This window comes from Elephas maximus, chromosome 12, assembly GCF_024166365.1.
Source record: "Elephas maximus indicus isolate mEleMax1 chromosome 12, mEleMax1 primary haplotype, whole genome shotgun sequence".
NCBI classification, from domain to species: Eukaryota; Metazoa; Chordata; class Mammalia; order Proboscidea; family Elephantidae; genus Elephas; species Elephas maximus.
The window spans coordinates 25,932,283-25,947,444 of NC_064830.1; the positions used below are offsets into that span (position 1 = coordinate 25,932,283).

The 15,162-nt window shown below is 38.4% G+C and overlaps 1 protein-coding gene across 1 annotated transcript in view; it reads right to left on the minus strand.

Annotated features, from left to right (window-relative positions):
* The window catches only part of ROCK2 (Rho associated coiled-coil containing protein kinase 2), a 158,451-nt gene that overhangs the window by 79,825 nt on the left and 63,464 nt on the right, over positions 1-15,162 (minus strand). Inside the window, exons 2-3 of the mRNA XM_049905165.1 lie at positions 5,035-5,116; positions 3,725-3,825 (exon numbers count right to left, since the gene is read on the minus strand). Coding sequence (XP_049761122.1) covers positions 3,725-3,825; positions 5,035-5,116 — 183 coding nt within the window. The remainder of the gene's footprint in view (positions 1-3,724; positions 3,826-5,034; positions 5,117-15,162) is intronic.

A 15,162-nucleotide genomic window follows, 5' to 3' on the forward strand; every position in this document is an offset into this window, starting at 1 on the left:
TCAGTGAAACATTTCATAACATGGAGGAATCCGGAAGGCATTATGCTGAGTGAAATTAGTCAGTTGCAAAAGGACAAATATTGTATAAGACCACTATTATAAGAACGTAAGACACAGTTTAAACAGAGAAGAAAATATTCTTTGATGGTTACAAGAGGGGGGAGGGAAGGAGGGAGAAGGGTTTTTGCTAATTAGATAGTAGATAACTATTTTAGGTGAAGGGAAAGACAACACACAATACAGGAGAGGTCAGTACAACTGGACTAAGTCAAAAGCAAAGAAGTTTCCTGAATAAACTGAACACTTCAAAGGCCAGCATAGCAGGGGCAGAGGTTTGGGGACCATGGTTTCAGGGGACATCTAAGTCAATTGGCATAATAAAATTTACTAAGAAAACATTCCGCATCCCACTTTGGAGAGTAGCATCTGGGGTCTGAAATGCTAGCAAGCAGCCATCTAAGATGCATCAATTGGTCTCAACCCACCTGGAGCAAAGGAGAGTTAAGAACATCAAAGACACAAGGTAATTATGAGCCCAAGAGATAGAAATGGCCACATATATCAGAGACAACATCATCCTGAGACCAGAAGAGCTAGATGGTGCCTGGCTACAACCGATGACTGCCCCGACAGCGAACACCACAGAAAACCCCTGAGGGTACAGGAGAGCAGTGGGATGCAGACCCCAAATTCTCGTAAAAAGCCCAGACTTAATGGTCTGACTGAGGCCAGAAGGACCTGGAGGTCAGAGGCCCCAGACCTTCTGTTAACCCAGGACAGGAACCATTCCCAAAGACAACTTTTCAGATAGGGATTGGACTGCACAATGGGATAGAAAATGATACTAGTGAAGAGTGAGCTTCTTGGATCAAGTAGACACATGAGACTACGTGGGCATGTCCTGTCTGGATAGGAGGTGAGAGGGCAGAGGGGGTCAGAAGGTGGCCAAATGGACACGAAAAGACAGAGTGAAGGGAAAGGGTGTGCTCTCAATTAGGGGTAGAGCATCTAGGAGTATATAGCAAGGTGTATATAAATACCTGTATGAGAGACTGACTTGATTTGTAAACTTTCATTTAAAGCACAATAAAAGTTAAAAAAAAGAAAAACCAAACCCGCTCCCATCGAGTCGATTTTGATTCATATCGATCCTATAGGACAGAACAGATCTGCCCCATAGAGCTTCCAAGGAGCGCCTGGTGGATTTAAACCGCTGACATTTTGGTTAGCAGCCATAGCACTTAACCACTATACCACCAGGGTTTCCAAAAATCATATAGATGTGCTAAATGTGAAATATTCTCTACATATCCACCATATTAACTTTTCTACCACATAAAGATCAATTTTAAAACGCTGTGGAAAGACACACTTGGGCCTATCCATTTCAATTATCCTTCTTTTAAGGAGTCCCTTTCTAAAGCTACAGAACCAAGAACTAAAGCCAAAACAAACATGCTAGAAGCTCTTGGACCAGGTCAACAGATTAATGGGATGTTACAATACTTTTCATTTTTCAAAACATATGACTTTGTTTCTGCATACTTTGTGGTCAAAATAAATTTTGGGAAGGAAAATGAACAACAATAAAAGCTTTCTGCAACTATGCATTTTTCTTTCTTTTCTTTTCTTTCCTTTAGCATATTGAATTTTAACAATCAAATTAATACAGAACAATGACTACCACGAACACAAGACAAGTCAAGGTCTATCATATTTCCTTCCAAAAATACAAGTCCAAATTCTAGTCTCTCTTCCTTAACTACAATGACTCATAATATGCAGAAACAATGTATCTGTTCCAAATACATGTAGTATGAGTCCATATCGCAAATAGGCAATCATAACAGTTAACAATTAGCACTATAACCAAGGTAATTTATTTTGTTACTTCACTTAATCCCCTTACAACTATCCCCATTAGATAGGTGTTATCATCTCTATTCTACAGGCTAGAACTCAGACAGAATGAAAAGTGTACCTGTGGTCACCATGATATTTCAGTTAGAAAATGGCAGAACTAGGATTCAACTACTTATTTTCTCTCTCTTATAGGATCTTTCATAATTCATCTGTCATGTAGTCTGATCTCTTACCCTCTCCACTAGAGCATCATAATACTTCATCTACCAGCTGAAGTATGATTTTTACTAAAACAAACAAAAAAGTGAAACAAAACAAAAACAAATTCTCTTTACATTCCAAGGCAGCCCATTCCTCAGTCAGCCTCAAATTAACCTCTTAATTCCTTCAGGCATTCCTCAGATGGCATCCTTTCAAGTGACCTGAGCACTCCATCCATTGATTATACTTTATCAGTGTTGCTTTTAAAACAGGGCAAGAGGACATCTAGAATTAATGAAATATTCTAGACATGGCCCAATCATCTCAAAATAGAGAAGACCTAACTCCATGATCTTAGAAATTACACAAACAAACCCCGAATTTCTTTATTATTTTAGGCAGCCACATCCCTAATGAATCTTGCTTGGTTTACATTCAAGGAAAACTGTTGTCTAACTCACACATTACTGTTAAGTAATCAAGTCCTTGAGTTCTTCAGATCCAAGTGCAAGTCATTTATTATGGTTAAATTTCACTTCTCTTATCTTGCCAGTTAACTTCCCAGTTGATAGCTTTTAGGATTTGTGCTCATTATTCAAAACCATCTGTTATACTTCAGTTTTAAATAATTTACAAAATTATTCAACATGTCACCATTGCTCCCATAAAAATTATTAATAAAATGTTTAAGAGCAGAGGAGAGAGCCCTGAAATCTATTCCTGGGGATCTTTGTCCAATGTACCACTAACATCTTCATCAGTCTTCTTTGAACACAACTATTAAAGCAGAAAGCTACCTAACCATACAATTATTCAGTTGAGATTTCTCCATACTGTCCTCACATTGGACTTTGTCCAATATATTATATATATATATATTACACTTACTGCAATACCCTAATGCACACATGTATTACACCTAGTGCAAGTCTAAGAACCAAAAAAAGAAGGACTGAAGAGAAGAAAAAGTCAGTCTGTCATGACGTGTTCTTAGAGAAACCCACGCTTCCTTATACTGATCATTGCTTTTCTAAGTGTACCATCAAAAGGAGTACCATAGTTGTGTAAAACAGAGAATTTGACTCTCTGTAATTTAACTATAAGGAAAAAAAGATAGGAGTCTCATATACTGAAGGGATAAAAAATGAAAATATTATTATAGCTCATTTAATAATAAAAACATAGCATTTATTGCAAAAAAATTTATAGCATTTTAAGTTGGTACCACTTTGGCCTACAAAGATAAGCTTGATTTATTTTCAGTTATTAAAAAACCTTAGTTGGACTTCTGATGTATCTAAATAAATCTCTGTTAATTAAGCATACATGTTATTAAACTGAACCTGCTACATAAAAACACAATAGTTCTGACTGAATATCAACATATGAAGCCAACTGGGTTCTTATCCTAAATCACAGTGATTCAGAACTGAAAGAGACCTGGTGGTGTTTACAGCACTATTCCCTCATTTTATAGCTGAGGACACACAGGTTCTCAGAGATAGCGGGGCTGACCAAAGTCATAAAACTAACTTCTGGCATGCCTGGGCACAGAAATTAGATCTACTTAGCTGCTATTAATGTTTCACAAAAGTATGATGTCAAAATAAAGCAACAGAAAAAAATAAGAAGAAGAACAACAAACAAAAAACTTTCTTACCAACTGGACTTCACCAAAAGCACCTCTTCCAATGACTTTTACAACATCATAGTCTTCTGCCTTCATCTGCAGGCCTCTGATTTTTTTCACAATTTTCTCATCTACAATAAAAAGATCACCATATCTGTAATATCAAACATCATATTTATAAACAATATTTTTAATAATCACCATATTTACAATTTTTTATTTCAAGAAACTAGAGTTAGTTTTCAGTTAAATCTGTTAGTTTTAAAGACTGCCATTTAAAAATCTTAAGAAAAAAACAAAAACAAAAAACTATTGCCATGGAGTCAATTCTGACTCATAGCGACCCTATAGGACAGGGTAGGGCTGTCTCATAGGGTTTCCAAGGAGGAGCTGGTGGATTCAAACTGCCAACCTTTTGGTTAGCTGCCATAGCTCTTAACCACTGCACCACCACCAGGGCCAACTAACATGATATCAATGTACCAAAAATCTCTATGGTTTATTAACGTACATAAACAAATACTACTGACCATCAAAAGATAGCAGTTAAAGCTACTCTGTTTCTGACTCTTTTGCTTGGCAAGTTAGGTGACAGTTGACAGAGTGACGACCCAAGCAATCCTGGTGCACATTCTGAATCATGACAGAAATTTTAAATTACTTCCAAGGTTAACCCTGGTAGTGAATTTTAATAACCCACTGCTATGAAAAAAAAATTTTTTTAATGAAAAATGGTAACTATATATACGGCAACTAGAGAAAAGATTGTTTAATTTAGGATAATATCCCAATCTTAGACAATTCCAAATCAGAGTTTATTGTGATGATATAAAGAATACCATACTGGCTTTGAGAATTTCTTACTCTTAAAATTGAAATTCATTTACTTCTTCATTGTGTCATCAACAGTGACAAATATTTAAGAGTTACCACATATATGGCAGTAACTGTCATCACATTATTTTTCATTAACTGCACTAAAACATCCACATTTACACAAACATGAACTCATGAGGTCTTCTTGGTAATGTAAAGCAAAGCCTCAGAGTTGTCAACGTTCATTTAAAACTTCTCTTGCAAATGCTATAAAGAACCTGTCCTGAAATAGCTGAATAGACTTAATAATTTATACAAAATTTTGAACTTTACCTACTTATATCATCCTACAATTTGGTTCTGCACTTTTACTTTGAAAAGAAAAGATGTGAGTTTTTAAATAAATCAAGTGGTAAACTAAAAAATACTTTAATATTTTATTGACTGTATAATATTCATCAAGCAATAATGTCTTGTCAAAAGTATACATATGTGATCAGATATGAAGTTTAAACACAACTTACATCTATTTAAGAAATTATCTATATTCTTGTTTTTCCTCAAAGCAGGAAAATCCAAATCAAGGACCAAGGAATTCAAGCCATCCTGTTTCACAAAAAATAAAAAGAAAAAATTTGTTACCATTTCCAAGCATTCAAAAAAAAAAGTCTTTAAATTTTATATGCTGTTCTCACTGAATAAATGCCAAGCCACTTTGATATACTGCCCAGTGGCTCCATATTCAGCAGCTTTAAAACTGGTCTTCCAACCACTGCCGGAGAATATTAGAACTGACCCTATCATGTCCTTGCACACCTCAGGCACTACGAGAAGCCATCATCAGAATGAGCGTCCCCATAATATTTGCCATCCTGAATCCTCCCAAGCCTTTCTCTCTACATGAGGAACTCAAAGGTGATCCCATGCTGAGGACTTCCATTCTCCATCTTTCCTTAACTGAAACCTGGCTGACTGCTTCCTGATGGCATTGTTTTCTCCTGTAACTCTCTTGAATGTAGGATTTGTCAGACTTTTTTTTTCTCCTCCCAAACTCACATATTTCAGATATCAAAGGTAACTAATGCCCTCCTCCTTGTCTCCCAATTCTACTTCTATATAATTTCCCCTCCCTCCTTCTTCAAAAACTTTCTTTGAAGTTCAGACCTCCAAACTTTAACACTCACAGCCCTCTCTGTTGCTACTAACTACTGAACCCCTAATCACTCCTCTGCCACTTCGTGATGACTTTGTTTCCTACTACTATTACTTCAACCATCACTCCTTGGGCAGAGACTAAGATAGTGGTTAAAAGAATGTGGTCTGGAGCCAAGTTACCTGGGTTGAAATTCTGACTCCATTCATGTGTGATTTGGGCAAGTTATTTAACCTTTCTGTGCCATAATTTCCCTTTTTTTGTAAAGTTGGGATATACATATATATATACATATATATATATACACACACACGCATACATATATAAAACCAAACCAAACCTGTTGCCGTCGAGTTGATTCCGACTCACGGCAATCTTATGGGACAGAGTAGAACTGCCCCATAGGGTTTCCAAGGAGCAGCTGGTAGACTCCAACCACAGACCTTTAAGGTTAGCAGCTGTAGCACACCGTAGCTCTTAATCACTGCACCACCAGGGATATATAAACCCATTGCCATCAAGTCAATTCTGACTCATAGCAACCCTATAGAACAGAGTAGAACTGCCCCCATAGGGTTTTCAAGGAGCGGATGGTGGATTCGAACTGCCAGTCTTTTGGTTACCATACATATGGAGCCCTGGTGGCATGGAGGTTAAGCACTGGGCTGCTAACCGGAAGGTTGGCAGTTTGAATTCACCAGCCACTCCTGGGGAGAAAGATGTGGCAGTCGGTTTCTGCAAAAAACTTACAATCTTGAAACCCTATGGGGCAGCTCTACTCTGTCCTATAAGGTCGCTTGTCAGAATCGACTCGACAGCAACAGGTTTGGTTTTTTTGGTTTTTATATATATATATATATATATCCATCCTTACGAATGTTTAAGCCTCCAGGAATAGTCAGGGCCTTTTCCAAAAAATGTTAAAGTAGTTTATTCATTCTTCTCAGTAACCAACTAGGAAGGTAATATTAAAATCCTTAAAAGCCAAGAAAGTTTCTACATGATCCAAATCTCAGTACCTCTCTGACCTCAACTTCTGACTTTTTTCTCCCTTACTCATTCAGCTGCAGCTAAACCAGCCTCTTTTCCTTGCTGTTCCTCAAACAACCAGGCACAATGCCTCCTAAGGGGTTGTTCCTTCACTTCCAGCAAGTCTCTGCTCAATGGTCACATGCTCTGTGAGCCTTCATTGGCCATGCTTTTTTTTAATTGCAACCACCACCATGCTCTCCAAAGCCTTTCATTCTCCCTTTTTCCTCTTTTACCTTTTAACATACTATACAATCAGGATGACCACACTTTCCGGTTTGCCTGGGACAGTCCCAGCTTACACACCTGCTGTCCTGATGTAATTATCAATAGCGTCTCCTCTGACTTTCAAAAGTGTCCCAGTTCACCATCCATCCACATAAAAACGTGCACACAAATGTTCACAGCAGCAATATTCATAACCTCCAGAAAGTATCCCTAGGCTAAACGTGGTATAATATCGATATCACGGAATATTATTCAGCCATAAAAAAGGAATGAAGTATTGATATATGCTACAACATGGATGATCCTTGAAAACATTATGCTAAATGAAATAAGCCAAACACAAAAGGACAAATATTACACAATCCCACTAATTTCAAATATGTACAACAGGCAAACGCATAAAGACAGAATGTAGATTAGCGGTTGCCTGAGGGTGTGGGTGGGAGTGGGGGGTCCAGGAGTGACTGCTAATGGGTACAAGGTTTCTTCTTGGGGTGGTAAAAATGATGTAAAATTAGATTATAGTGATGGTTACACACCTCTGTGAATGTATAAAAAACACTGAATTGTATACTTTGAACAAGTGATTATACCCCAATAAAGTATCCCCATTCAAATGATTAAATTATATGATTATTCTATATATTAAAAAAAAAAACCATTGCTGTCAAGTTGATTCCAACTCTTAGCAGCCCTACAGGACATAGCAGAACTGCCCCACAGGATTTCCACGGAGTGGCTGCTGGATTTGAACTGCTGATCTTTTGGGTAGCAGCCATAGCTCTTAGCCACTGTGCTACCAGGGCTCCATTCTATATATAGTTTGCTTATTTTATAAACTCATGTAAGCTTGATTATTGTTCACTGATTTCTCTCTAGAACCCAGAAGACTGTCAAACACATTCTAGGTTCTCAATCAGTATTTGCTAAGTGAATCAATTCTTTTCTTTCTCTCCAGCATAAAGCTGTCCATATCCACTGGGCCATTCCCATCATTATGAATATACAGGCAGTTCTCCCTTTGCAGTTTCCATATGCAGGAATTTCACAGTTACCACTATTTACATAAGGAACACCTGTCTCCCAACAACACAGTTCAATTTTCAGTTAGCACGCTATATTCAAACCCAAAAACCCAAACTTGCTGCTGTCGAGTCGATTCTGACCCGGCAATCCTACAGGACAGAGAGCTGCCCCATGGGGTTTCCAAGGCTGTAATCTTTATAGAAGCAGATTGTCACATCTTTCTCCCACGGAGCAGCCAGTGGGTTCCAACTGCTGACCTTTTGGTAAGCAGGACTCCTGAATATTACATTAACTGTGAATAATCGCAAAAAGTACAGATTTTGTTGTTGTCAAGCTCACTTACAGTAAAACAGTTCAGTGCTTTGCAAATAAGTGATTCAATAAATCTTTGCTCGATAAATGAACAAGCAAAAGAACAGTAAATAAAATAGTTCCTTCAATCATATGCAGCTGTTATTGGATCTTGACACCTTTAAAATCATGGGCTTTCCACCTCAGAATCCAAACGCTCAGGACTTGTTCACCTCTGACACACACAGTCCGGAAAGATCACAGCCTTGGAAACCCTATGTGGCAGTTCTGCTCTGTCCTATAAGGTCACTCTGAGTCATCGTCAACTCGATGGCAACTGGTTTGGTTTGGTTAATACACATTTACAAACTTACATTTTACTTCAGGTTATATGTTTATAAATGTTTATATTTGAAATTTACTCTAGTTAATACCACTTTTTGAGAAATAAATCCTGAAATTTTTGAAGACACCAGTATTTCAGTTAATACTGAGATCCAATCACTGAGCAAGTTGAGTTAGCTCAGGACTTGATTGAAAGCCTATGTCTGTGGCCTTGCTACTTATGCACTTTCACATAAACCTTAGCGATTTTTCCCCAATGTCTGTGTTTTCAGCTGTGATTATTTTCTGAAAAAGTGATTCTAAAATATAGATGAAGAAATTTTTAAAAGAACAAAATTCAAGACAAGCCTACAATCAAAATCCAAAGCAACGACGAAAACTCTTTCCCCATTTCCAACTGTATAGCAATGACAGAATATTTAAAAGTCACCATCCTACTAAAACAAAACACCACTACCACAAAATATTCAAGGACCAGAAAGACAAATGCTAGGCAATGAGGAAGAGCTGAAGTCACAAAGATCTACTAAATCACAGGCTGGAAAGCAGTAAGACTAATAAATGAGAACTGTTAGATGTTGTCAAGTCAATCCCCCACATCCCACAGCTCAGGGTCACCCCCTGAACAAAATGCTGCAGAGTCCTATGCCATTGCCATGGTCAGCTGCAGACTGGAGCGTTGTAATCCACAGGGTTTTCACTGACTGATTTTCAGACATAGGTCACCAGGCCTTTCTTCCTAGCCCATCTTAGTCTGGAAGTTCTGCTGAAACCTATTCAACATAATAGCAATCCGCAAGCCTCTACTGACAGATGGTGGTGACTGCACTTGAGATGCACTGGCTGGGAATCAAACCCGGGCCTCCTGCATGGAAAACAAGAATTCTACCACTGAACTACCACTGAGAATTTAAAGGGCCTAAATGAGATGAGGATTCCATGGGTGGTGCAAATGGTTAAAGTGGTCAGCTGCTAACTCAAAGGCTGGAGGTTCAGATCTACCCAGAGGTACTTCAGAAGAAAGGCCTGGCAATCTACTTCCAAAAACTCAGTCACTGAAAACCCTCTGGAGCACAAGCTCTACTCTGACACACACATAGGGTCACCATGAGTCAGAACGAACTCTACAGTTTGTTTTTGTTCTTTTTTTTTTTTGTTAGACAAAGTAAGGAATTAAAATCAGACTGATTGCTAAGAACCCAGTAGCTAGGACGACAACCCCGTTTCCTAAAAAAAAGATGCTATAAACAATATTACTGCCCAAGTTTTATATGAAACTGCATAACTAGGAAAGTCACAGATAGCTTTCAATAAAATCTTGAGCTAAGGCCCCAGCTTGCCCAGTGACTGGATTTCCCACATGGCTAATATTACTGGCTGGCAACCTTGAGCTGGATACATCAGGAATTGATCATGGACTAGAAGACCCTATGAGTCCCCCAAGAAGGCAAGCACAAAATCACAAAGAGCCATGAGCTAAGATACAGAATGACATGTTAAAAACAATAAACTTTACATTCAAGAAAAGCCTAGAGCCAAAAACCCAAAGCAATAAAGGAAATTAGCACTAGACTAATTCTTCCAGCAGGAGCCCTAGTGGTACAATGGTTAAGCACTTGGCTACTAACCGAAAAGTTGGAGGTTCAAACTCACCCAGTGGCTCCATCGGAGAAAACCCTATAGATCTACTCCCATAAAGATTATACCAAGAAAACCCTATAAGGCAGTTCTACTCTGTCACACGGGGTTGCTATGAATTGAAATCAACTCAATGGCATACAACAATATCTCCAGGGTACCTCAGCTGAGAAAGGCAGAGTGAGCAATGACCACTCAACTCTCACCAGTATGGCAATGAGCCAGACAGCTCACCTGCTTTGCCTTCAAGTGTTCCCCCTGTAAACTGACCATAGGTGGCAATAACCTTTATGGTTATGTCTTAATCAGAGCTTGTACAATAGGTATATATAGGAGACTGCAATAGAATGGGGGCATTTTGGGGTCATAAAGATGCTTGTCTCAGGTAAAATTAAAACACTGTTAGGGCAGCTAGAAAAGCTAGAGTTGCTGTCCCAGGCTATGAACCAATGGGTCTCTGTTTGTTAACACATTGTTAACAGGGTGGAGTTGAGTTCCCTAGGATAACAGCTTTTGGAGGAATAAAAACAAAAACCTGAAAAAACCTAAATCGGAACCTAAAGAAAACTGTGATCACACTACTGCTATTAGAGAAAGTTATATAGTGTAGGGAAGATATACAATTCGTTTAGAAGACAATAAAACTTTCCACTTCTGGGATTAAGCTATCTTGACAAAAGTAGTGCCTCCAAGTGTTAATAGGTTGTTTAGCAGTATGCAAAAGCTTTCAACTTTTGAAAGATGGTTGTAATAAACAGTAAAGTGAAGTGAGAACACACATGCTTTACTTTACACTTATGGACCTACTCCTTGTGTGAGGTTTATTGTCAATAGAGAACTGGATGACAGGAATCTCAAAAATAAAACAATGTGACGATGGCAAACAAATGGCTAAAAAAAAGAAAAATAATAAATAGGGCCTTTGGAAATGGTGTTTCCTAGAGTCCCTGGGTGGCGAAAGTGGTTAAGTGCTTGACTACCAGCCACAAGGCTGATAGGTCAAACCCACCTAGATGTTCCTTGGGAGACAGGCCTGATAATCTGCTTCCAAACGGTAACCTGTAAAACCACTGCTGAAGCGTCGATTCCAACTCATAGCGACCCTACGGAACAGAGTAGAACTGCCTCATAGGGATTCTAAGGAGCAGCTGGTGGGTTCAAACCGCTGACCTTTCAGTTAGCAGCCAAGCTTTTAACCACTGTGCCACCAGGGCTCCAAAAGGTCACAGCCTTGGAAAAAAACTCTATGGAGCAGTTCTACTCTGCACACACGGGGTTGCCATGAGTCAGAATTTACTGAACAGCAACTAACAATAACAACAAAGATGGTGGAGACCTGGCAACGGTAAAAATAGAGGAAATAATTGAGAAAAATTAAGATTTCATCTAATGTTCACACCCAAAAGTTTAGGCCTGTGCAGCAAGCTAATACACCACAAATACTAGACAATACACAAACTAAAACAAGTGGTGAAAAACAAAAGATGTCTGGAATTACTCTCTACACAAGGCAAATATGGGAAATGTGAATAAGCTCCAATGCTAGAACCAATGTAAGTTGTCTATTTGTGAAAAGTGAGTACCAGAAGGCAAGGAGAAGTGTGTAATTCTTGCACCTTTTTGAATAAACATGTACAAGCCAACACCTAACTTCTATTACAATTATTATGGAGGAAAAAAAATACATAATGGACTATTTTTCTAACTATTCCTAAACACAGAAGTCTTTTATACTCTAGTTGTCAAGAAGGAATGAAGTACTGGATTTGATTTAACTTTCACTATATACTGCATCTAAATACCTAATTATTTTTAAATATCCAAATAAAATACCTCAAAAAAAAAAAAAAAAAAAAAAAAAACAAGGAGTGAGCTTGAAAAAAAGTTGAAAACACTTTACCAACCTGGAATGTCTAACAAGACAAGGAAAATGGTAGAGACACCCTACTAGGAATTTTTATTAAATGTGACACAAATTGTCCCTTAACTGAAAATTTTATAAATGCATGAGTTGCCAGTATATGGATGGTACTAAAAGCCATAAAACTGGATAAGATCGCCAAATGAGTGAGTGTAGACAAACAGAAAAGTGCCAAGACGGAGCCCTGGAACACACCAATATTAAGACACTGGGAAGAACATGAGACTAAGAAGGAATGACTGATAAAGAAAGAGGAAAATCAAGGCTGTTATGGTATCCTGAAAGCCAAGTGAAGAACGGTGGCAAGAGGGAGAGAGGGATCAACTCTATCATATATGACTGGTTAGTCGTAAAATGAGGGCTGAAAATTTAGCACCTTGGAGGTCATCAGTGACTTTTATAAGGGCTGTTGAGATTACAAATTTTTAATTTCCAAATCACCATTCACCATCATCTTAGTACTTCTGTCTTAATTGCTGCAATTAAAAAAAAAAAAAAAAAACCTACTTTCATTTAAGGTATTCCTAAATTCACATTTATAGACCTTAAATAATACCTACCAAAAATTATGTAAATTATGAATCTTGTACTTCATGGTCGATCTACCAAAAGCTACAACTAAATTATACAGCTCAATACAGCATTTATCAGTAATAACAGGAACATTTCTTGACTGCTTGAGCTTTTCACATACTGCACAAAGCACTTTATATGCACTAAACACTTTAATCCTCACAGCATCACATAAACAAGGTACTATATTATAACCATATCTGCAGTCACAGAAACTGAATCTTAGAGAGTTTAAAACACTTGCCCAAGCCAACACAGTTTATAAATGGCAGAACTAGAATTCAGTGATGCTTTCATACTTTAAACATTACTGAACTTAAAGTTTAATAAAGTTATTCCTCTAATAGAATACTAAACAACATCCAGGATCAAAAGTTAAGAAAACACATAGTTGGCTATAGGGCATAGGAAACATATTTCTGTGTATCTGCTATACAGATAAGTGGCCAGGAAATGTTATTTAAATGAATTTGTAATACACTTCCTCCTCCTGTTATTACCACTCCAAATACTAACCATACAAAACTAAAAATAGTGGGACAAAACAAATCCATCACTAACGAATACAATATGAATTCTTAAGCTACCACAGATATGCACACACACACACACACACACACACACACACACACAAACTTCTGAATTTTAAGAATATTCCATAGTATTTTTTTCATATGGTACTTTCAATCACCCCATATGCACCCAAAAGCTGGGCAATGAATAAGAAGACCAAAGAACAACTGATGTCTTTGAATTATTGTGTTGGCAAAGAATATTGAATATGGCATGGACTGCCATACAACATGGTATATTCACATTCCATGGACTATGAATATACCATACACCTATCTTGGAAGAAGTACAGTCAGGTCACTCCTTAGAAGCAAGGATGGTAAGACTTCGTCTCACGCACTCTGGACACGTAATCAGGAGGGACCAGTCCCTAAAGAAGGGCATCATGCTTGATGTCTTAGTTATCTAGTGCTGCTGTAACAGACATACCACAAGTGGATGGCTTTAACAAACAGAAGTTTATTCTCTCACAGTCTAGTACACTAGAAGTGCGAATTCAGGGCGTCAGCTCCAGGGGGAGGCTTTTTCTCTGTCAGCTCTGGAGGAAGGTCCTTGTCATCAATCTTCCCCTGGTCTAGGAGCTTCTCATTGCAGGGACCCCGGGTCCAAAGGATGAGCTCTGCTCATAGCACTACTTCCTTGGTGATATGAGGTTGCCCCCACCTCTCTGCTCTCTTCTCTTTTATATCTCAAGAGATTAACTCAAGATACAACCTAATCTTGTAGACTGAGTCCTGACTCATTAACATAACTGCCTCTAATCCTGCCTCATTAACATCATAGTAGGATTTATAACAGTTTGGAAAATCACATCAGATGACAAAATGGTGGACAATCACTGGGACAATACTGGGAATCATGGCCTAGCCAAATTGATACATTTTGGGGGGACACAATTCAATCCAAAACACTTGGTAAAGTAGAAGGTCAGCAAAAAAGAAGACGACCCTCAATGAGATGGATTGACTCAGTGGCTGCAACAATGGGCTCAAGCATAACACCGACTGTGAGGATGGTGAAGGACTAGTTAGTGTTTTGTTCTGTTGTACGTAAGGTCACTATGTGAGGATGGTGAAGGACTAGTGTTTTGTTCTGTTGTACGTAACGTTGCTATGAATTGGAATCGACCCAATGGCACCTAACAATAACAACATTCCAGGTAGAAAAAAATCTAAGCCGTATTAACTAATCTCTTACCAGTTATCAGTATCAGTTAAATAAAATATTCACTGCTTATTTTACAATATAGCTTTGTAAGTACATTAGTCTAAGATTTGTCAGCCAAATTAAATCACAAACAAAAGCATCTAATAGAGTTGTTGTTAATTGCCATTAAGTTGGCCCCGACTCATGGCTACCCCATGTGTTAGAAAGTAGAGTTTTCTTGGCTGTAATCTTTACAAGAGCAGATCACCAGGCCTTTTCTTCAGTGGAGCCGCTGGGTGGTTTTGAACCGCCAACCTTCTGGTTAACGGCCAACTGCAAACTACTTGTGCCACCCAGGCTCCTTCTAACACAGTAGCATTTGTATTTAGAATAACACTGCAGTGTAATGAACTGTTTAATATGGCCCTTCTAGCCACAGTCTTTTTAACTCCTGCCAAATTATTTGGTGGGACTATGATAATAACGTAAATGGAACCCTAATGAGGGGATTGTGTCACTTTTGCCATCCTGCTAGACTTAAAATGAGCCATCCCACAGGTAAGAGAAGGATACCACCACCACCAAGGAAAAAGACCAAGAGCAGAGTACATCCTTTGGACCTGGGATCCCTGCACCAAGAAGCTCCTGGAACCAGGAGACCAAGAAAGAGGTGAAGACAGTAAGAAGCTGTGGCAGAGAGACACGGCGGCAGGAGAGACCGGCAGGAGA